The sequence below is a fragment of the Eptesicus fuscus genome, chromosome 14, assembly GCF_027574615.1.
Source record: "Eptesicus fuscus isolate TK198812 chromosome 14, DD_ASM_mEF_20220401, whole genome shotgun sequence".
In the NCBI taxonomy this organism is placed as follows: Eukaryota; Metazoa; Chordata; class Mammalia; order Chiroptera; family Vespertilionidae; genus Eptesicus; species Eptesicus fuscus.
In genome coordinates, this window is record NC_072486.1 from 52,717,629 (window position 1) to 52,741,864 (window position 24,236).

Genomic DNA, 24,236 nt, shown 5'->3' on the forward strand with positions numbered 1-24,236 from the left:
TAGAAAAGACCTAGGGACCTGGGACCCAGATCCATCACTACAGAATCACATTTGCTTTGCAAGTTTACTAGTAATGTCGAGGGATTTATGGTGTTGCTAGGATTTAAATATCTCCAAGAAGGTACCACACATTCCTGCTAAGCTGAGAGGCTAGATGCTCCACAGAAATAAGCAGGAGGGAGTCCTGGGTCAAGGCCAAGGTGGGTGGCTGAATTGGTGCCAGCAGCACGGAAACGAAGGAGTAAGCCGAGAACCAGGAGCCAGAACTAAGCAGGAGCACAGTGACTGCTAGCTGCTGAGCCAAGAGGGTTAGTGGAGGAGTTGTGTGCACCGAGGCTCAACAGCCAAAATCATGGGGGAGAGACCAGAGCCAGGATAGCGAGGACAGGTCTCCATCCATGAAAGGAACTAAGAGCTCAAGTCAGATGCACAGTGGTCAGGACTTGCTGGTTTCAACTGCTACGCCCTGCCTCCTTTGAGGCTATGTTCTGCATTTTAAAACTATTCTTTCCCAAACTGTCTTGCTGCAGAGGGTGAAATAAATACAAGGCTCAGATCTTATTAGCCCATCTGGCAGGTCCTGTCTTCCTTCCCCACTGGCTGTCTCTTCTATCATTCATTGCGCCGTTAACAAACATTAATGCAGTCTAACTCCCAAAGTACTTAGTGTGTATTATATCACGTCTACTCACAATCACAAGCATTTATTGAACTCTTGGATCTATCAGGCACTACACTAAGAACTTTAGTGTCATCTCACTTGATCCTTCAGTGATCCAGTGAGGCACTGTTACTATCCCCACTTCATGAATGAACCTGGGCTGAGGAGCCCAAGGTCACACTGCTACAAGTGTCAGTGCTGTCCGACTCCACAGACAACTTTTACACTACACTGCCTCTGCTTTTGATTAACAGACCTTTGCCACTAAAGGGCTAGGAATGAGTGAGAGACTTCTGCAGGTAACTGCTGACATGATGAACTGAACAACCTGGAACACAATCTCCCCAGGGAGACCAGAAAGCTGGGGAAGAGCAGTTGAAGAGGAATGAGCAATCCCTAAATTCTCTGCAAGCTGCTGTGGGGGAATGCAGAGAGAAAAACAGCCCAGGTTTTTTTCTTGACCCTGAGAGAAAGGGAGAAAAAAGGGACATGATCCCCATTGGAGAAGAAAACTTACAAATACAGTAACTACTTGACTTTCGCCTATAAATAAACAATAACTGTACCTAAAGACAAATTAAAAGCAGCAACTAAAAAAGGGCCATATAAAAATAGATTTAATACCTGCACTTTTTCCAAATCTGTTGAAAAAAACTTTTTTCCTTAAAAGCAAACCAAAGTTTACTCCATGTTCATTATTAAAATATTAAAATCAACATTAAAATATAGGCAATTATTATTGTCATATGATTTCTAAGTCAGGAGATATTATTTTCCTTTTAAAGGGCAGAAAAAAGTCAAATGTGTCTGGTAAAACAATTTGCTTGCTATTTAAAACAAGAAATATAAAATACTATGTTCACTCATCTTTGAAATCAAGGAACTTAAAATTCTGTATGTATAAAATAAGAATTATCCTATGATTATCTTCTAGAATATTACTCAGCAATAGAAAGGAACAAACTAATGAACTACAGATAAATACAACAACACGATGAACCTCAAAGCCATTTTGCTGAGAGAAAAAAGCCTTGCCAAGGCTATGAAGAAAAAACATACAGACTGACGGCAGAGTTCTGCATCTTGCTGCGAATCTGAGTTACACAAGTGTATGCATCTGACAAAACACAGCAAATGTACACTTAAGATTTGTATATTTCAAGGAGAAACCAAGATGGCAGCATAGGTAAACACCTGAACTGCTGCCTTGCACAACAACTCCAAAACTACAACTAAAAGACAAAACGGACATCATCCAGAACCACAGGAAGGCTGGCTGAGTGGAAATTCTACAACTAGAAGGAAAGAGAAAAGGACACTGAGACTTACAGGAGCTGTGGAAGTAAAGGTAGCGGTACGGAGGCACGCGAGGAGAGGGCTGGCAACTGAGTACGCAGCTGGCGTTTTCAAGCGGGAGGGAGACAAAAGCTCCTGACTGCTCTGAACTCCAGTTCTGGGCGAGACTCTGGGGACCCAGACTCATACGGGGAGAAACTGGACTGTCTGACAGCAGGTGGAACTCGAGGGCAGCTTTCTCTGAGGTGCTTACAGTGATTACCAAGGGACACTGAGACCTGGGGGCCTCTTAGGGCAGGGCTGACGAGAAGCCATTGCTGTTTGCTCCGCCCTGAGACTCCGCCCCATCCAAGCTGTGTGCAGAGGCTTTTGCATATGAATGGCCTGATCCTTTGAAAACTAAACTTATCTAATAAACTGCAGCTGAGTCAGTGAGACCCAGAACATCCAAAAGAAGGCCCAAGGCCCCGCAGCAGCTTGCACAGTGCTTCACAGTTGGGCCTCATCTGGGCACCTCCAAAACCCAAACAAAGAAGAGGAATCTGCAGATCTCTCCGTAGCTCCTGCTGAGTGGCCTCAGACAGAGGCTAAATTAGCACCTCCTTGGAGATCCAAGAGCCAGTGTACCCAGGGATCAGAGTGGGACCATACAGATTACAACTCCTCAGATCCATAAGGGACACACTCAGGGGGCAAACTCAGTGAGCACCAAAGCCCCAATGAAGCAAGTCTTGCTTTATAAGGGTACCTCCAGCACAGAAGTTTTCTCATCGTAAACACAGCTGAGCCTCACAGCCAATTGGCCTGAAAGTCAATTCCCCCCATTGATACCAACAATAATAAAGGCTTAACTACAACAAGACTGTGCACACAGCCCACAAAGGGGTGCACCAAGAGTGTCCACCTCAGGTAACCGGGGAGGCTGAGCCACTGGGCCCTATAGGACACCTAGCACACAAAGCCACTCTATCAACTCAGGGAAGCAGCCAAAATGCAGAGACAAAAAAAAAAAAAAAAACAGGCCATAAATGAAAGAAATGGAGGAAAGCAAACGACTGGATATAGAGTTCAAAACCACGGTTATAAGATTTTTCAAGAATTTTCTAGAAAAGGCCGATAAATTTAGTGAGACCCTTGAGGATATGAAAAGGGACCAACTAGAAATTAAGCATACACTGACTGAAATAAAAAAATAATATACAGAGATCCAACAGCAGACTAGAGGATCACAAGAATCAAGTCAAAGATTTGAAATACAAAGAAGCAAAAAACACCCAACTGGAAAAGAAAAAAAGAATCCAAAAATATGAAGACAGTATAAGGAGCCTCTGGGACAACGTCAAGCATACCAACATCAGAATTATGGGGGTGCCAGAAGAAAAGAGAGAGCAAGATACTAAAAACCTATTTGAAGAAATAATGACAGAAAACTTCCCTCACCTGGTGAAAAAAATAGACTTACAAGTACAGGAAACGCACAGAACCCCAAACAAAAGGAATCCAAAGAGGACCACACCAAGACACATCATAATTAAAATGCCAAGGGCAAAAGACAAAGAGAGAATATTAAAAGCAGCAAGAGAAAAGCAGTTAGTTACCTACAAGGGAGTACCCATACAATTGTCAGCTGATTTCTCAACAGAAACTATGTAGGCCAGACGGGAGTGGCAAGAAATATTCAAAGTGATGAATAGCAAGAACCTACAACCAAGATTACTCTACCCAGCAAAGCTATCATTTAGAATTGAAGGTCAGATAAAGAGCTTCACAGATAAGAAAAAGCTAAAGGAGTTCATCACCGCCAAACCAGTATTATATGAAATGCTGAAAGGTATTCTTTTAGAAGAGGAAGAAGAAGAAAAAGGTAAAGATAAAAATTATGAACAACAAATACATATCTATCAACAAGTGAATCTAAAAATCAAGTGAATAAAAAATCTGATGAACAGAATAAACTGGTGAATATAATAGAATCAGGGGGCATAGAAAGGGAGTGGATTGACAATTCTCGAGGGGAAAGGGGTGTGAGGTGTGCGGGAAGAGGCTGGACAAAAATCGTACACCTATGGATGAGGACATTGGGGGGGTAAGGGCAGAGGATGGGGTGGGAACCGGGTGGAGGGGAGCTATGGGGGGGAAAAAAGAGGAACAATTGTAATAATCTGAACAATAAAGATTTATTGAAATGAAAAAATAATATAAAAAAGAAAAAAGATTTGTATATTTCATTGTAAATGTTATAAGGGAAACAAACTATAAATAAATATTGAGCTCTAATTACTGCTATGCATATTCAAATATTTAGGTGGAAGTACACTGATGTCTACAAATTACTTTGAAATGCATCAAAAAGTAAGATTGAGAAAGAGATGCAGAGATGGATAGATATGTGATAAAGCAAAGAGAGCAAAATCTGGAATACAGGTAGTAGATAGGTCAGTGTTTATTGTAAAATTCTTCCAACTTTGCTGATGTTTGAACATTTTCTTGGAATATAGGAAAAATATACTTTTCTATATATTACAAACAGGAAAGGCAGCTAAAAAAAAAAGGACAAAAAAGTAAAAGGCAGAGTGGAAGGTAAGTAAAAAGGAGAACAAATTAAAGAGTCAGACAAAAATATAAATTAAAACGTATACAGAAAACTGAGGGCATGGAGTAAGAACCTAAACACTTTTTTTAAAATCTTTTTTTTTTAAATATATTTTATTGATTTTTTACAGAGAGGAAGGGAGAGGGATAGAGAGTTAGAAACATCGATGAGAGAGAAACTTCGTTCAGCTGCCTCGTGCACACCTCCAACTGGGGATGTGCCCGCAACCAAGGTACATGCCCTTGACCGGAATCAAACCCGGGACCCTTCAGTCCACAGGCCGATGCTCTATCCACTGAGCCAAACTGGTTACGGCAGAACCTAAACACTTTGCAATGAGTGTCTTGGCCCTTGGACAATGTGCCTAGAGTCACCACTAATCTATATTAAATGCTAATAAATGTCTTCTATTTTATTAAGGAGCTTCATTCCATCTGAGCAGATAAAAATGCAGCAGGCTCTGGCCAGTGTGCTAAGTGGCTAGAGCATCAGCCTGTGCACAGAAGGGTCTTGGATTCGATTCAGGTCAAGGGCATGTACCTGGGTTGCAAGTTCGATCCCCAGCCCGGTTGGGGCATGTGAGGGAGGCAACCAATTGATGTCTGTCTCTTTCTCTCTTTCCCTCCCTCCCTTCCTCCCTTCCTCCCTTCCCTCTAAAAATCAATGAAAAAATATCCTCTGGTGAGGATTAAGAACAACCACAACAAAAATGCAGCAGGAACATAACAGAACAGTACAGCTCTGATAAAGTTATATGAAAGGCATTTAAAAGGTAATGTCATCAATAAATAGCACAGTGTATATACTAAAGTGAACATTGCTCTCCAAAGTTGTCACAAGCAAAGAAATTATTTGAGATTTGGAGCATGATTTACCTGGGTCCAAATTCCCATGTCATGAATAAGTAGCCATATGACTTCAGACAGTTACTAATTCCTCTGAACCTCAATTTCCTTATCTGTGATATAGAAATATTAATACCTCTCTCACAGGGTGATTTTGAGGATTAAATGAGACCATATACATGGAAATGACTAGCCCAGCACCAGATACAAAGTAATTCTTCATTAGATATTGTTTTTCTTTCCTCCTATTCTAATAATGCCATCATTGCTTAACATAGTTTTGTGACACATTTTCTGAGTTATTGGTCAGGTGAAGCCAAGTGTTCCAGGTAGAAGAAAGAAAATGCACAAAGGCAGAGATGGGGACAACAGCAAAGAGGCCTTCTTTTAAAGACTGCTGGAGCACAGAGGTGGAGTTTAAGGTTATGGAGGGAGGATGAGAAGGGATCAGAAAAGACCAGAGAGGAAGACAAGGACAGAAACAGGAAGGGCCATGCTAAGGAAGTGGGTCTTTGTCTTCTAGGTATTGGAGAGCCATTTATGGGCTGTCAGTGGAAGAGTGACAGGGTCAGAGTTCTCTTTTAGAAAGAATATTCTGATGGCTGTACAACTCCAGGGACACTGTTAACATAGAATGTCACCAGAAACAAGACATGGACTAGAGAAATATTCTGACTCCAAAATCTAAATATCACACCCGAAAACACTAGTGTGGCTATGATCACCTAACAAGTAAGTAGAATGAGAATGGAACCTGGGGGACATCAACTTTTATTTAAGGGACCAGCAGAGCAAAAAGACACCCCAAAGAGAACTAAAGAGGATATGATCAAAGAGAATCAAATGTGGCAGATATGGATTGAAAAGTAACCACTGAGCCCTGGACGGGTGGCTCAGTTGGTTGGGCGTCATCCCATGCACCAAAAGGTCACGGACGCGATTTCTGGTCAGGGCACATACTTAGCTTGTGGGTTCGATTCCCAGTGGGGGTGTGTACAAGAGGCAAGTGATCAATGTTTCTCTCTCACATCAATGTTTCTCTCTCACATCAATTTCTCTCTCTCTCTTTCTCTCTCTCTCTAAAAATCAACAAAAACATATCCTTGGGTGAGAATTAAAAAAGAAAAGTATCCATTGATTTGAATAACTAAGGAGCTATTACTAACCTTGTCAAGAGCAGGTTCAACCAAATGATGGCATAGAAACCAATCTATACTAAGCTTATTCTAAAGTGGAGACAGAGACTGCAAGTGTGAAGTACACTTTCAAAAATGGTATAAACAGAAGAGAGAGAGGTAGTAAATAAATGGGGATACACAGTTGGGAAATGACTTAAGCTATAAAGTTTGACAAAAGGGGGGAGGGGGAATAAGTAGGAAAAATGAGGTTAAAGATACAGTGAGGAAAAGGATAATCATGAGAGGGGGAAATGGGATGCAGATCAGGGCTGGCAAGGCTGGCCTTGGGCAGGAGGATACCAACCTCACCCAATTCGACAAAGAACAAACGTGTGTACACGGGCAACTGTCTAGTGTTCTTTATTTTCTCCTTGAATAGGAGTTAATGTTGTCTAAGAATGAATATGGAAAAGGCAGAGCAGGAAACTGAAGAAATCTGGGAATATATCAAAATAAATTTGTGGAAAAGTGACGAGTAACCTGGCTATAGATTTCGTGTATAGTTAGTTCTCTACAGGAACATCCAACAGCCTGGGGTTGTGAATTCCGAAGTGGCCAGGGATTTTGCCCCCTGACTCAGATCTACATTCTCTTTTTTTTAAAATATATTTTATTGATTTTTTCAGAGAGTAAGGGAGAGGGATAGAAAGCTAGAAACATCGATGAGAGAGAAACATCGACCAGATGCCTCCTGCACGCCCCCTACCGGGGATGTGCCCGCAACCAATGTACATGCCCTTGACCGGAATCGAACCTGGGACCTTTCAGTCCGCAGACCGATGCTCTATCCACAGAGCCAAACCGGTTTCGGCAAGACCTACATTCTCATACTTGTTCCTTCCTCCATAAATAAAATATATGACAAGTACCTTCTCTGTGCTGGGCCTTGGGAACAACACTGAGAAAGATAAACAAGACCTCTGCTCTTTAGAGTCTGATGATATTAAAGAAGAAATGGAATAATTACAATAGTAATGAGCATTACAGAGAAGTTCACAGTGCTATGAAGAAAATGTAGGAAGACTGACTAACCTAGACTGTCTCCCCACACAGGGAATAAATATTTGAGACCTGGAGAAATGGCAGAGGACTGTTGTTATGTGAAATGGGAAGAGTACGGGAAAGAATTCCATGAGAGAACAGCATATGCAAAGTCCCTTCAAGGAACCCTGAGACAGAAAGAACATGTCACTTTGCAAGACTTGAAAGTTCTCTATGCTACAACGTAGAGTGTGGCAAGGCTAGCAATGTATACACACGGGGCCAAATCATGTGCAGCTGATAAGAATTTTGAACTTGAGTCTAAAAACAACAGCAATCTGCACTTTTGATAAGTATATTCCAGAAATGGTGTGCAAAAATGATTAGAAACAGACAAGAGTAGATGCAAGGAGTATAGTTAGGAGCCATTTAATAAGAATCCAGGCCAGAGATGATGATAGTAATATGGACAAAGGTGGTGACAGTGAGGACAGACAAAAGAAATCGAATTAAGAGATGTAAAAAAAGCAGAATTTATTAGAATGTATAACCTGAATGTGGGGAATAAGTATGAAGGACAAATGGAAGATGATGTTCAAATTTTTAGTTTGGGAAATGAGTTGGTGATGAGTGGTACTAATCACTGAGAAGGAAGAGGTTGAATGGGAAACCTTTTGATTATATTACTTAGTCTGTTGATTTGGAGACACCTGTGAAGCATCCAAGTAGACAGGTAAGGTAAGCAGTTGAATACATACACAGGTATGGACCTCAAAAGGTATCTTTATGGAAACATAAACCAGGGGTTTGTCTACATACAGCCAAACTGAAGCCATTGTGAGTGGAAGAGACCATGTAAGGAGAAGAGGGCCAAGGGCAGAATCCAAGATAACCACTTCCCTACTACTTGCTAGATGGAGGAGTAAAAGATGAGAAAGAACAGCCAAACATATAGGAGGAAAAACAGAAATTTGGGAGTTAGACACCAAGGAAAAAAGTGTTTCACGGAGGGTCAACTATGTCTAAAGCTGCGTGATCAAAAAGAATGAAAAATAAAACTGGTGAAAATAATTCTAATGAAGATGATGAGAAGCATAGGGAAACAGAGAAAACCTATTCAAAAACTTTAAATGAAAAAGAGGAGGAAATGAGAGACTGAAAAAGCCAGGCGAGAACATGTGAAAAATGGAGTTAGGGAGTGAGGTGTTAGTTGAATCAAGAGATCTAGGATAGGAAAAATGAAAGGGTATATATTTGGACAAAAATGGAGAGTCCAAGGGACAAGAGGTCTTGATAACATTGAAAGTAGAAGGGAAGAAAACTGGACTAATAGAAGGTCATATGAGAAACTACGATACTGAAGCTTCATATTTCCAAAGTGGAACAAGGGCAAGAGTTCAACCAATGAGAGTGCTTGGAGTGGAAATAGGGCAGAATAATAGAGAGAGCCCCAATAATAGATGAAGTTAGAGTGTCAGATAGGTCACGCACATGAACACTCAAGGCACCCAGGAAGCTAACAACACTTAGAGAGAAAGGCCATTGATAATCCAGGCACCTAAGCCTAGTGTAGGTGAGATACCAGAAAGCTGGAAGGTTTACAGTTTTATGATATAGCCTCAAAGGAGAAGAGATTTTTATAAGATGAAAGATGAATGATTTGGAATAGGTTCTGAGGATCTAAGAGAATGCCAACCCATTGAAGGGGCAGGGCAGCTTCTACTCAAAAGAGCTGTAGGGTAAAAGTTTCTCAGGAAAGCCCTGGTTGGTTTGGCTCAATGGATAGAGCGTGGGTTTGCGGACTGAAGGGTCCCAGGTTTGATTCCAGCCAAGGGCACATGCCTGGGTTGTGGGCTCGATCCCCAGTAGGGGGTGTGCAGGAGGCAGCCGATCAACGATTCTCTCTCATCATTGAATTTTCTATCTCTCTCTCCTCTCCCTTCCTCTCTAAAATCAATACAATATATTAAAAAAAAAAAAAAAAGCTTCTCAGGGAAAAAGAAACTAGATTAGTATAAAGAAAGAATGTGAGGACTGTTATATGACAAACTTAGGTATATATAGATTTTTTTTAAAAAAGACAATAGAAATTATCTCAACATAATAAAGACCATATGTGCAAAGCCAACAGCTCACATCATACTCAACAGTGAAAGATTTAAAGGTTCTCCTTTAAGATCAGGAACAAGACAAGAATGCCCACTCTTGCCATTTCCATTCAACATAGTACTGGAAGTCCTACACAGCAATTAGGCAAGGAAAAGAAATAAAAGGCAGCCAAATTGGAAAGCAATAACTGAAATTATCTCTGTTTGCAAACATGATCTTATATGTAGAAAATCCTAAAGATTCCATGCAAAACAACAACAAAAGTTAAAATAACTAAATTCAGCAAAGTTGACAGATACAAAATCAACATGCAAAATCAGTTGCATGTTTATACACTAACAATGAACAATCTGAAAAAGAAAATAAGCCCTGGCTGAGTGGTTCAGTTGGTTGGAGCATTGTCCCAGACACCAAATGTTTGTGGGTTTGATTATTGATCAAGGCACATACCTAGGTGGCAGTTTGATCCTTGGTCCCTGGTTGGTGTGTGGGTGGGAGGCAACTGATCAATATTTCTCTCTCACATCGCTGATTCTCACTCTCTTCCCCACCCCCTTGCTCTCTGTCTAAAATCAGTAAAAACATAACCTTGGGTGAGAATAAAAAAGAAATTTCATTTAAATAAATGAAAAAGAAAATAATTCTATTTATGATAGCATTAAAAAGAATAAAATATTTAAGAATAACTTAACCAAGGAGGCAAAAAACTTGTACATTAAAAACTACAAAACACTGCTGAGAGAAATTAAAGATGACACACATTAATGGAAAGATAACCCATGTTCATAAATTGGAAAACTTAATATTCATAGTACCCAAAGTGATCTATAGATGCAATGCCTATGAAAATCTCAGTGGCATTTTTTGGCAGAAATAGGAAAAAAATTCCAAAATTTATATCTAAAATTCTAAAATTGAAATCTCATGGGACCCCAAATAACAAAGTTCAAAGACTCACACTTCCTAATTTTAAATCATATTACAAAGTTATAGTAATCAAAAAAATAATAATATTGGCATAAAAACAGATGTGTAGAACAATGGAACAGAATAGAGAGCCCAGAAATAAATCCAGGCATATATAATTAAATGATCTTCAATAAGGATGCCAAAATAACACAATTGGGGAAAGACTCAAAATGAATTAAAGACCTAAATGTAAGACCTAAAACTATAAAACTTTTAGCTGAAAACATATGGGAAAAGCTTCATGACACTAGATTTGGTAATGATTTCTTGGATATGATCCAAAAGCAGAGGCATCAAAAGCAAAAATAGATAAGTGGAATGACAGCAAACATAAAAACTTCTGTGCATCAAATAATACAATCAACATAGTGAAAAGGCAATCTATGAAATGGGAGAAAATATTTGCAAGTCATATATCTCATAAGGGATTAAACAATGCATAAATTCAGCAACATAAAACCAAATAACCTGCCTTTTTTTTTTTTAATGGTCAAAGGACTTTGACATTTCTCCAGAGAAGATAAATGACCAAGATATTCAACATCAGTAAACATTAGATAAATGAAAATCAAAACCACTAGATGCCATATCTCACCCATTAAAATGGCCCCTATAAAAAAAATAAAAACAAACACAGAAAATAATTAGTGTTGGTGAGGATGTGGAGTAATTGGAGCCCTTGTGCAGTTGGTGGGAATGTAAAATGATACAGCTGATATGGAAAATAGTATAGAGGTTCCTCAAAAACATTAAAAATAGAATTACCATATGATCCAGCAATCCCACTTCTGAGTATACTAGTGGCCCGGTGCACAGATTCGTGCACATTGAAAGTAAATTAATTAGAAGAAATATTTTAATATCGCTATTCGTCCTTTCTCTATAATAAAAGTGTCAACCAAATTCATGATTGACAATGACAGATCAAAACACACATGTGCAATTGCCACCAGTGAGAGCTTTATATGGATCGTGCATGCGCAAGTCAACTTAGCCTTTTATAGATATAGAATAAACTTGCTTAATTAAACCTGCTTTCTGATGTAGCTGAACTTTTTCCAGCCTAGTGAAGCACTCCAACTTCTCTTTCAGGTAATTGTCAGCAACACAGCAATAAATGTCAACATGAAGCAGATTATTATTGTAGATCATGCAGGGAGAACAAAGGTAAAATATTTAACTACAGCAGTGTTTGACTATATTTTGCGCAGTGAGAAAACCTGAAGTCATTTTCAAGGTCCACCATTTCTTACTTCTTTTCAGTCGGGTCAAGTTTCTAAACTTTCTAAATCTCCGTTTTCCAGCTAATGAAAAGAAAACAGGATTCCACCGAGTCTCCTATCTACCAACTCCAGGACTTCTGTGAGGATCAAATGAGATGAGGCACAGGAAAACACTTCACAGACATTTGGTTAAAGTGTGAAATATTTGCACCTGGCTATAAAGCAAGTCGTGTTCCTGGGCTGAAGAAACTGCAAGGAGGCTAGTCGTCGCTAGGGAGAGGAAGCCGGGCATTGCTACATGAGGTTATTACCCGGAGCCCACAGTGACCATTTCCAGGCTGGACTGTGGGCCACATTTTGCACCATGGGGTCTTGGCAGTGTCGGCTGCAATTTGGTGGGCTGTCCCTCCAGGGTGGTGGCGGGGCCTGTGTCCCACTTGGGGGAAGCTGAGTGTTGCCTTGTGGGCACCAGGTCCGCAGTGCCAGTGCGCATCATAGCAACCAGTCAGGTTGTCGAACACTTAGCATGTTAGCCTTTTATATATATAGATAGATGCCTGAAAGAACTGAAAACAAGATCTCAAAGACACAGCTGCATACCCTAGTTCACTGTATTAGCATTAGTCACACTAGCCAAGAGGTTAAAATAACCCAAATATCCATCAACAGATGAATGGATAAAGAAAATGTAGTATTGGGGTCGCCACCCAGCTTCCCCTTTGTACAACACAAAATCAAACCACTGCTCCTTTGTGTGTGAAATTAAAGAGAGGTTTCTGGCTTGCGTGGACACCAAAGAAAGGGACTATCACTACTTGCTCCTGGGAGAGGTGCAGAAAATGTAACTAAGACCTTGTCTATACAAAAAGAAATTGACAGCCAGTTTGAAATGGAATTGCCATGGCCTAGAGCAAAGAATATCCCTACATGATATTATTCTACAATGTCATTATAATTTTCCCCAGATTTGTATTAGCCCCATTACCTATAATAGTACATCGCACCCTTGGGAATCAATAAAAAATCATCTTTTTGGTGATTGGAGACAAAGGTAACACATCTCTTGATAATTTAGAATTACAACAGCATAATGTACAATTATCCCAAACAAACTTACAAACCAATTCTTTGAATGTCTGGCAGCAATTTAAAAACGACGTGAAAGGATTTAATCCCTTCCACTGTGCAGAGGGCCACCTGGGAAGGCACTTGAGCATTCTATATTGGCACCTCTTGCCCTTTTTGCCAAGAGGGACCCTCTTCTTGTGGTCCAGTTGCCCACAGCTGTTGCCTGAGCTTTCAGTCCATGCCGAGGTTGAAGCATCATGATAGCTGGTACCATGGATCTGTTTCTCACCCAGTGGGGTGAGCTGGGCCCCCCCCCCCTGGAGAAGAAACCTGGGTTCCCCAAGATATGTGATCAGTGCCAGGGCCTCGCCAGCAGGCGAGGGGATCCCAAGGCAGGTGCTGGGCGTGGAGGCCATGGGGGCACAGGATACCAAGGAGACAGAATTGAACCTCACATCACCCTGCTTGGCCCCGGATGATGGCTGGTTAGCCAGAGACGGGTAAGATTTCTCAGGGAAGGAACAACCTAAGACAGGCACAGTTGCAGAGGGGCCATCAGGAGAGAACTTGGGGGTCAACAAAGGTGGGGCACAGACCCTTACCCCCCTCAACTTTGTAGGCGCCTGAACCTTCACCCCTTCTGAGGGAGGTCTCCTGCCCCCATGGCTGCTTCGCTTCCCATGCACAGCTCAAATCGGGACCCAGATAACAAACAGAGACTTGGCCGACAGCAGATGCCCTCTCACTGCAACAAGACTTGTTTGAGATGACTTGTAGCCATGGCGTGGGGAAGTGGGTTTTTGATATCCAAATCCAGCCTAGAACCAGGAATGTTCAGGGTCTACTCAAGAAGGCAAATAATCCTTTCCACTAATATACACAGGGTAAAATAAGATTGCTGTTAGAGTGTTGAGTTTGACAGTAGAATAGTAGTCAAGTTTTCAGAGTAATTTAAATTGGCTAATTGAAACAAGCGAATATTCTAGAAAAACTGAATGTACTGTACCAAAAGCTGTTCTTAAAGTGTTAACAAAAATTTTGATTGGCAATTCATCTCATGGTAAAATTGCATAACATGTAATGAACTTAAAGCAGTCATATTTTAGTGCAAAAAATTAAAATCTAAAAGCTATCAAGACTACATTATAAAATTCCCAAAAGCCTCCTAATATTTAAATTTTTTAAAAAAAGAGGGTGATAGTAGAAGAATATCACGTAAGGAGAAATATCCTGTAAGTAAATTACATCTAGAAAATTTTTACTTTAGAAAATTAAGTTTAATTTGTAATGCTAACAGCAAGAAACCTATGAAAAACACACATGGTATCAAAACAAGCCAGAGGAAAATCATTTGGGAAAAAAAAAAAAAGAAAAGAAAAGAAAAAGGATCCCAAGTCAAATTTATAGAAAATATTCCTTTACTAACTTTTGGTCGAGAATATGTTCGTATATTTTCAGAAAATAACTCCAAGACCATGTGGATTCCTGCAATAGAGAGAAATTGACAGGACTGCTCCAGCCATGAAGACAGAAGAGAAACAGTTCAGAGATGGAAGACGCTGACAACGCCTTGCCATACTAGCAGACAGCAGCTGTGCGCCGCTAAAGGATGCCCAGGACCAAACCAGAGACAGTCGGACCTCCATCACTACCATTTGTCCACCACCCAGAACTGAAATATCATTGCTGACATGTACACATAAGGAAATGTTCGACATTGAAATTGGGACTCAAAAGAACTGTTGGCCCAGAAAGAAACTCACTACAGACTGATTCATTTGCCTCTCAGCAAATAATCATTATGGCTTGTCTCATTTTCGGTTCTTATAAGTGTATTTCTTGTATCACATGATCTCACGCATCTAAGGGAAATAATGAACAACATAAGCTGAAGAACAAAAACAGACACGGTGACAGGGAAGCATCGATCAGACTGTCAAACCTCAGAGGGAAGGCAGGGGAGGGTGGGGGGAAGGGGGAGAGATCAACCAAAGGACTTGTATGCATGCATATAAGCCTAACCCAGTGATGGGCAACCTTTTGAGCTTGGTGTGTCAAACTTCGCCAAAAAACTGAGCATAACTCGGGTAGTATGTCACTTTGAGGAAAAAACATTATTTCGCAAATGTTTCATCCTCAGGAGCAGCAAATGTTTCATCCTCGTGTCAGTGGCTACGTGTGTCAGTGCTGACACGCGTGTCATAGGTTCGCCATCACTGGCCTAACCAGTGGTCATGGACAACAGGGGGGTGGGGGCATATGTGGGGAGGGGTTTGGGATGGGAATAGGGGGATGAGGACAATTATGTGGTACCATAACCAATAAAGAAATTAAAAATTAAAAAAAAGAAAAAGAAAATGTAGTATATACATATAACAAATATTAGTCAGCCTTAAAAAAAGAGGAAAAGTCTGCCATATGCCACAACATGGATGAAAATTAAGGAAATTACACTAAAAAAATAAGCAAGTCACAAAAGACAAATATCATGTGATCCCATTTATACGAGGAATATAAAGTAGTTAAACTAACAGACACAGAAAGTAGGAGGGTGGTTGCCAGGGCTGGGGGAGGAGGAAATGGGGAGTTGTTGTTCAGTGGATAGAGTTTCAGTTTTGCAAGATGAACAAATTCTGGAGATTTACTGCATAACATTGTGAATGTACTTAATACCACCGAACTGTGTACTTAAAAAAAAAAAATGAGGCCTTTAATGCTGGAGACTTAATGGGACTACACTGACAAGAAATTACTGTGGCACCTCTAAAAGACATCCTGAACAGAGGACATGGTTATTTCCTCAAATCTTCATTCACCTAGTAAAAGAAACAGCAGTAATCCTCAGGTTCTCCCTGATGGAGCTTGCCAAGGACTACACTGGGTGCTCCTGCAAAGGAAACCCTAATTCCTACCGTGGCAGAGGTATAAGAAGCTGATAAGGAGAAAACCCCAGGCCCCAAACGGTGTCACTCATGCCCATGATAGCAAATCCAGACGTAAGACCTGCTCCAACTGCAGTTTCAACTTTGCCCAGAAACATAATCTTAATCACTCAGGAATTTTCTGGTCAAGAACCAGTTAACTGTCACATGGCCTTCTCCATCCCCCATACATAGAAGAGGCATGATTGAACCCTTCCCATTCTCTTCCACCACTACCCCTCCCAAAAAAACATCCTGGAGCAAAATGAATCCTTTATTTTGTTACTAGCTCCCCAGCCCCTCTCTTCTTCCTATCAAAACCTTCCCCTTCATACATCCCTTCAGAGCAGCCTTCTAGCTGCTAGAAGGGGTGCTTACTGCCTGACTCGGAATCTCTGAATTCATTAGATCTTCATATTTATTCAGTTGAATTTTGTTTTTTAACAGAGCCTTTCCTTGAGGACTCCAGCGTAGTTAGAAAAGGGAGGAAAAGGCAAACACCATATGCTTCATATTCCGTTTGTTAAAGCTTTCCTCCACCCTTTTCCTTTTTATCTATTACCAACTTCAAGCTCCTCAGGCCTGTTCTTTATACACTAGCTAATGGAATTCAAGTGCTTAGCATTGAGGATACTTAGAAAGAAAGGGGGGAATGTTCCATCTTCTCTACAACTGCAAAATACTAGACCCTGTGCTGCATCATAAAATTATCCCTGCCGTGGAGAACCGAGAATGTTCACAAAAGCATCAGTGCGGATCTCCTTTCTAATGTGGAGACCATCACAAAGCCTCGCTGCGCGGTCTTCTGTTTGATAAGCAGTCACTGAACACACCTGGATCGCAGAGAGACTTGCTATATACTTAAGATGTAGCCCTTAATCCCCCAAAAGCCTGTAAATTGTTCTTTTAATAACCTGCATAATTTTTATGTAAAAATTCTATTTATTTAAATCTTATTACCATATTAAATCAGAAGAGGAGCTCAGGCACTCTCTCCTCCCTCTAGGCCTGAAGGCTAATAAAACCGGGGCTCTGCAGAATTCCTTATTTAAACAAAAGGTTTGAAAGTCTTTGTCTCATTCAAATTAACCCAGGCTAAAGGGACAGATGAGGAAAGTCGCAGGGGTTGGAGGAAGCAGATTCAGTAACTGTCCAGCAACCAGAGTGATAAGAGACCCAGAGGCTATAGTAAGAACTGAAGGAGTAAAACTGCGAGGAGCCTGAGTCCCAGTCCCTGTCTACTATTGACCTGGCAGGAGACTTTTCTCTCTCGAGGCGGGGCCTTAAGTTTTTCCCCTTCCCATCTCATGACTATAATCTATATCAGTGCTAGTAGCTCCACATAGTTCCATTTTATAGAACTGGTTACAAGAAGCCTTTGTCTTTGTGGTTTCAATGCCTGTTTTTCTTTCTACACCACAATGTTTTATAGAGACAAGCCCAGCTGAATGACATTTTAACCTTCGGCCCTTTGGACAGTTTTGCTGTGGGAGGTGAAGGTGGGGTGGGAGGGGGGCTCTCAGATATTTACCAGTGTTTTTCATACAGCCAGTGGCCTCCCCATGACAGCAGACAGATTCCAGCTGCAGTTTTCTTCCAATGGTTTCGAAGCTTTGTAAAGAACATAGTCATCTTCTATTGATTTGCTAGGTTACAGAGGCAGAAAAAGAAAAAATATACACGATTATCCAAGGTCAGCATGCAGTCCCTACGAATCTGTCTTTCATTCGTTCAACCACTCCCTATCCCCCTTCCCTTGCTCTTTTCCTTCTTGCGGCCTCTCTGGCCTCTTCCCATCTAGTCTCACAGTCTTCATCTCCTCACCTGCCCACCTACCTTTTAAAATTTCTTTCTTCACTTCTTCTCACCTAAAACTACACTGTTTCCTTCTCTGATCACTTTTACCTTAGGAGGCAGGAGGGGCAGAAAAATAAGAAGGAAATTCTAGGCTTCTTGTTTTTCCTTTCTTCTTACAGTCACTGTGAGAGTATTTGTCAATCTATTATATGTATACTAGAGGCCTGGTGTACGAATTTGTGCACCGGTGGGGTCCCTCGGTCTGGCCTTTGTGCCAGGACCCCTGGGGGATGTCAGACTGCCAGTTTCAGCCTGGTCCCACAGGAGTCTGAAAGAGTCTGAGAAAACAGTAGAAGTGGAAAGGTCACTCTGACCTCCTCCCCTACCTCACCAACTAGCCTGAAACCGGTCAAAAAGCCCTGTGAGAGGTGCCCTCTCTTTACCTAGAGGAAAAGAGCATCCTTCTCTCCCAAGACAAGGGATGCCAAGAAGAATCCTTGCAAGCAGCCCCTGCTAAGTTTCTGATTTAGGACAGCTACCTCAGATTCCTATGCGTTCATATCCCCCACTCTTCCTCAAGCCTACCACAAAATACTCAGGTCTGTCTGTTTGGGTCTTCAATTTCTTTTGAAGGCTCCTGTATCACGTAAAACTCATTAAATAAATGTGCATGCTTTTCTCCTGTTAATCTGTATGTCAGGTTAATTTACAGACCCAGCTTGGGACCCTATGAGGGTCAAGTAAAACTTTTTTCTCCCCTACAGTAAATTTTTCTTCACTAAGAATTTTTACTGATGTGGAAAAAAATCAAAACACAATGTTAAGTAAAATCAGCAGGCTAAAAAGCCATATATAATTGGTATTATCCCAATTATGTCCAAGCACAAATATAAATGGAGAAAATACCAGTAGAAATAAACACAAAAAAATTGAAGTAGTTTGCTCTTAGTTGTGGGATAATGGGTAACATTCATTTTATTTATTAAATTGCAATGTATTTTCTAAGTTTTCTAAAATGAACATAAATTATTTTCTAAACAGATAAATATTTAAACAGAAAAAATTTTATGACTGTGTGTGCATGCGGTAAATAAACTAAGAATAAAAAACCCCTGCTTTCGATGAAAATTCTAGTTCTCTTATTACTCCCTTTAACCACAAAGACTCTCTTCTTGGCCTAACTCTAATCAGGCTCCTCTGAGCTCTCTGCAGGAGGAGGCCCAGCCTTTGGCTTCCCTCTGTCCTAACAGAATCCAGTTTGAATAAGAATTTTGTTAAGTCAGTTTAGCACAAAAACAAAAAAACACCGTTGGTATCTGACCACCCTGGCAAGAATTCTGTTGAGTCATTGTAATAAGAATCCCTTATCTCTGATATTCTAAGTAATTTTTCACTCACTGACCTCCACCTGGTTCTTGGCTACCAACCCCCACCCATCCTCGGTGGTGGGAGCTGAGTCCGACCTCCCTCCCCTACGCCAAGATGCCCATTACAGTGTTCTCTACATCCTGGGAGATGCCTCTCCCCCCAGCCCTTGAGTAACGTCTGCCTTACCATTCTTTAACAAGTGTTACTAAATAATATTTCTCTTTAACACCACCATTGGTTAAAATTCCTCCGAAGGCAAGAAACATCCTTATCACCAGCAATAATGAGACTAGCCCAGAAAACACAACTTCCCGTGAATTGGGGACACAGTCCAGGCTAGCTCATAATGGAACCCAAAGGCACATCTGATAATAGACTGGAGGTGACACAGTGGTGCATGGTAGGGAAGTCTTCCCAAAAGGCATGACATTACACTGAGTCTCAAAGAATGAGGAGGAGTTACCAAGAAAGGAGTTAAAGAGACTAATGAGCACAAAGACACAAGAAATACCAAAGTATGTTCTGGAAAATACAAATAGGTAGTCAGTATAAAGAAGAGGGTAAATATGGGAGAGCATCTTGAACAAGGCCTCTCTAATGCCAGTGTAAAGGTTGCTAAAACGCTGAGAACTTGTGTAAAATGCAGATGCTTGAGCATTACCCCTGAGATCCCGATTTGTTCTAGTTGGGCTGTCACTGTTATTTTTTAACAAGTACACAGGAGTCTCTAACGGAAGTCAACACCACACGGCACTTCGAGAAACACTGGTTGGGAGATAAAGGAGGTTCAGAAAAGATCAGGAAGGGCCTTGAATCCATGTGAGGGACTTTGGATTTTATGTTGAAGATGATGAAACCTTGAAGGGACTTAAGCAAGTGAGTTATATGATTATATTTGAACTGTAGAAAGATCATTTTGGAGCAGAATGGAAACTAGACTGGATAAGGTTGAGCTTAAACTAGAGAGAGCCAGTAGGAAGTTATTACCATAACCTCCAGTCACCAAAAGGAAGGAAGGAGCAACAGAGGTAGAGGATGGATTTGGGAAAGCTTTATAAAATAGAATTTGGCAGCACTTGGTGATCAATTAATTGTAAGAGGTGAGAGAGAAGGAATCAAACCAGGATCATACCTGGGTGACTAATTGGATGATAATGATTTCAATCCTTACATTTGGTAGTATGTGCACTTTAGGACATACTAAGTTTGAGATGCCTGTAGGGCATCCAAGTAGAAACGATCAGTGAAGGTCTGGACTTAGCAGTTTGAAGCTAGGAGAAATTGTCAGGGTAAAACGTAGAGATTTGGGACTCTTGGCTATGAAGGAGGTCAAGTTTGAGTGCAGATAAAATCATCCCAGGTTAGGGAGCGAAAAGCATCTAAGAGTCCCTATGTCTGTTTAAAGGTCATCTATAACCCAATGAATAATTCGTATATTGTAAAAAGAGTGGAAACATAGAGGCTGCCCAGGGAATTGTAAAGAGCATTTGTTCAAGGGCCACGAGGCCTAGATTCAATCCAGGCTTTGTCACTTACGGGCAGTGAGAGCCTGGGTGGGTTATGTAGCCTCTGCCCCTACGTACGTCCTCATTAGTAAAATGAGGACAAACCACCTGTTCTAATGAGCTCATCAGGCTGTAAGGATCGCATCTGATAGGGCTGCGAATGTACCGTACTTTCCTCATTAATAAATGAGGATACACCACCTGTTCTGATTAACTAATTAGGCTGTAAGGAGCACATCTGATGGGGCTCTGAATGCACTCTGCATATTTTTCTGTAAGCCTTTATATTGTCATCCCAATATGCAATATATTAGCTAACAATGTACACTCCTTCCAAGTACCCAACACAATTCTTCTCCAGTCTTAGTAAAAGTCTAAATGTTATATGTTCTGATAAAAACCCCTTGCCTGAAAAGCAGAGTTGGGCTTTTTCTCCCCAAAGAATTGCTAAAATCTAACTGTACTCGACCTCCTCACCTGTAAGGCGGGGGTTCTCTCACTAGACGTGAACCCCTCACAGGCTGGTTCGGTCCATGCACCTCTAGCGAACAGAACCTAGCAAAGCACCTGGAATGAATGAACCAACCAATCGATCAGAGATTATTCACCCTATTTTGCAAACGACTACGCTGAAGCCCAAAGGAAGACAGTGAGTAAGGGTCACACTAGCTAGCGACAGCCCTGGGACCAGAACCCCGGCCGGCGGACTCCCTCCGTGACCACCGGGGACCCCGACATCTGCGCGGAGCCCTCCCCCCGACACTGGCGCTGGGCCTTCGGGGCGCCGCCGCACCCGCGGCCCCGAAGCCGGGTCCCCTCGGCCGAGCGCGACTCCGACCCGCCGTCCGGGCTCCGTTCACGCCCAGTCCCAGGGCCCGCGCTCCTCCCGCGCCGGCCCCGCTGTACTCACCGCCGCCGGTCCGCTCCGCGCCCGCCTTCCTGTGTGCTCCCTCCAGATCCCTCCGCTCATTTGAGGGAAACCGCTGCCGACGCCCTCGGGTTCCGCCCCGGGCTCCTGACACGTAAGGAGTGCGGAGTGCAAAGGCCACCACCTGGGGGCTACCTTCATTTTTCATTCACTTATTTATTCATCCATCCAGCCTGCCATCCATCCAGCCATCGCTCAACGATGTTTTATGGAAAGCCTTCCAAGGCAAACACTATTTTAGGACCTGGCATGACATCAAGGAAATAACTCAATGAACAGGGCAATGTTAGATAGTGCTCAGGGCCACAAAGAACGGAACCAGGTGATATAAAGGGAGCGGGGTGCGGGTGAACTATTTTAAATTAGGCAAAGGTAGGCCTCTCTGAGTGAGGGGAAATTAATCTGAGGCCTGAAAGGTGAGAAGAAGCAGGTCAAACAAAGATCCAGGGGAACAGAGAGCCCAGGGGAGGGAACAGCCAGAGCAAAACTCTAAAAGCCTGAGGCAGTTTGGCAGGTCAGGGGTCAATGCGGGTGAAGCCAAGGGAACTAGGGGTAAAGGATAGCGAAGAAGCTGGAGAGATGGGTAAGACAGGCCATGGTGGTCAGGGGTTCAGACATTATACCAAATTGGGATGGAAAGGCATTGAGAGGATTCAGACCAAGGAATGATGTGATCTGGTTTACATTTTACATGTCTCTCTGGCCACAATATAGTGAATGATTCTAGAAAACAAGAAAGCTACAGATAAACCAGCAGTTCTAATTCTCAGTTCCTTTCCCCACCCCCAACCCCAGGTGGTGTGGAGGCCAACCCATTCAGTCCAGGCTTCTTTCCTTCCTCCTTCAGTTCATCATTCTGTCAACACAACATTTGCTAAGTGTGTTCCTGCGAGGCACCAGGCATGCACGCAAGTACAGCGCCCCTCAGGCTCCGGCCCTCATAGGGCTTGCAACCTGGTTCCCCCATTTACAGGCTGCATCACAGCTCAGCTTCTCCCTCTGCCCAGTCCTGCTTCCCGCTCGCCCTTTTTCACAGGTGTTGATTCTGAACACTGAACACTGTATGTTACACAGAATGACACCCCCCCCCCCCCCCACACACACACACACAGATGTCTGTCTGAATCCCTGAAACCTGTGAATGCCTTACAGGTGTGATTAAGTTTAGGATCTTCAGATGAGAAGTTTATCGTGGATTATCCAGGTGGGCCCAATGTAATCACAGGGTTCCTTATGAGAAGGAGACCACAGATGAGATAGATGAGAGAGAGAGAAGGAGAAAGAAAAAGAGAGAGAAGGAGAAAAAGAGAGACAGAAAAATGATGGTATCTGCTGGCTTTGAAGATGAAGGAACCATAAACCAAGGAATGTAGTTGGCATTTGGAGTGGTGAAAGTTCTAAAATTGGTTGTGGTGATGGTTGCACCACTTCATGGATATACTAAAAGCACTGAATTAGGAACTTTAAATGAGAAAATTGTATGGTATGTGAATTATGGCTCAAAAAGCTGTTTAAAAGAGAGATGGTCCCACATTTTCCCTTAGCTAGGAGCACAGGTGTGCATAATACCTGAAACTGCCACAACCGTAGTTCAGCCATGAAGGGAGTCAGCCTGGGGCAAAGCCCACAGAGGATGGGAGGGAAAAGATGAAAAGCACCTAGGTCCCTGATGACATCATTGGCCCAAATGGTTCTTCTATGCCTAGAGCTTGCTCAAACTCTAGACATCCTATTATGTGAAATAATGAAACTCCTTATTGTTAAACCAGTCAAAGTCAGGGATTTCTGATTCCTGAAGTCAAGAGCACCGACTTGATAAACTACAAGCCACAAGCTATTAATGGATAGGAGACACAGTGAGGATGGTGTGTTTTTTTTTTAAAAAAAGTGAGGTGGTTTTAAAGGAACAAAACAGGTAAAAATAGATGGCAGAAAGGAGCTACAGTAACTGACATCAATGGTATGCTTAAACTTTTCTTGTTCCTAAAATCATTCTCCAACTATTTCCCTGAACCTGTGCCATACTCATATTCTACAGGTTTATTAACAATAAAACAGAGTTAAAGGTTCAGAAACAGTGATATAACCCCAATATCACCTTGAATAGCCTTATATGTAGTAAATGGATCCTCCCCAGTCAGAACTTCTATCACAGAAAATTACCTACAAATTCTTTTAACATTCATGTTGGTTTATTTACTTATTTTATGCACACAGATCCTTCTTTAGCCTACTTCATTTTCCTTTAAGAAAAAGTATGAAATGGTGTTCTTATGGTATTTATGCTTCAAATCTCTTCCTTATTGTAACCTTTAATACCTACTGCATCTACTACTATCAGATTGGAAACATGTAAATGAGACCTTTCAAGAAACCAGTGGGTCCTAGGAGAGGGAATGTCTTCCAGAGTATGACATGGGCTCTTACAAGAACCCTCTGTAATGCCCATTCTCGTGCATGATCTATACGGGCTCTGCCTTTTCCTGAATGTGACTTCTTTTGTTAATGTGTCCCCTTGTCATCCGTTGCCACCTACTCCCCCTGATGACATCTGGGCCCTGGCTGGCACTTTCCAACTGCCTGTTTAATATAGGAGTGAAAAGGGACAAAGACTGGATCCACGTTGATTGCATCAAGCAGTCTCCAGTATTGTTTTGCAAAACCCAGTCTGCCAGAGTAACCCAATTTCTAAATATTCTGAAACAAGAAGGTGGAAATTCTATCTATAACAAACTTAAGTAGCTTTCTTAAGATCTTATTTTTAGAGCAGTTTTAGGTTTATAACAAATTGAGA

General features: G+C 41.7%; 1 protein-coding gene across 1 annotated transcript in view; it reads right to left on the reverse strand.

Moving 5' to 3' along the window:
• AGK (acylglycerol kinase) overlaps window positions 1–21,383 on the reverse strand; it is a 76,844-nt gene extending 55,461 nt beyond the window's left edge. The window contains exons 1-2 of the mRNA XM_008150526.3: window positions 20,992–21,383; window positions 17,376–17,490 (exon numbers count right to left, since the gene is read on the reverse strand). Coding sequence (XP_008148748.2) covers window positions 17,376–17,476 — 101 coding nt within the window. The 5' untranslated portion in view covers window positions 17,477–17,490; window positions 20,992–21,383. The remainder of the gene's footprint in view (window positions 1–17,375; window positions 17,491–20,991) is intronic.
• Window positions 21,384–24,236: the final 2,853 nt, after the last annotated feature.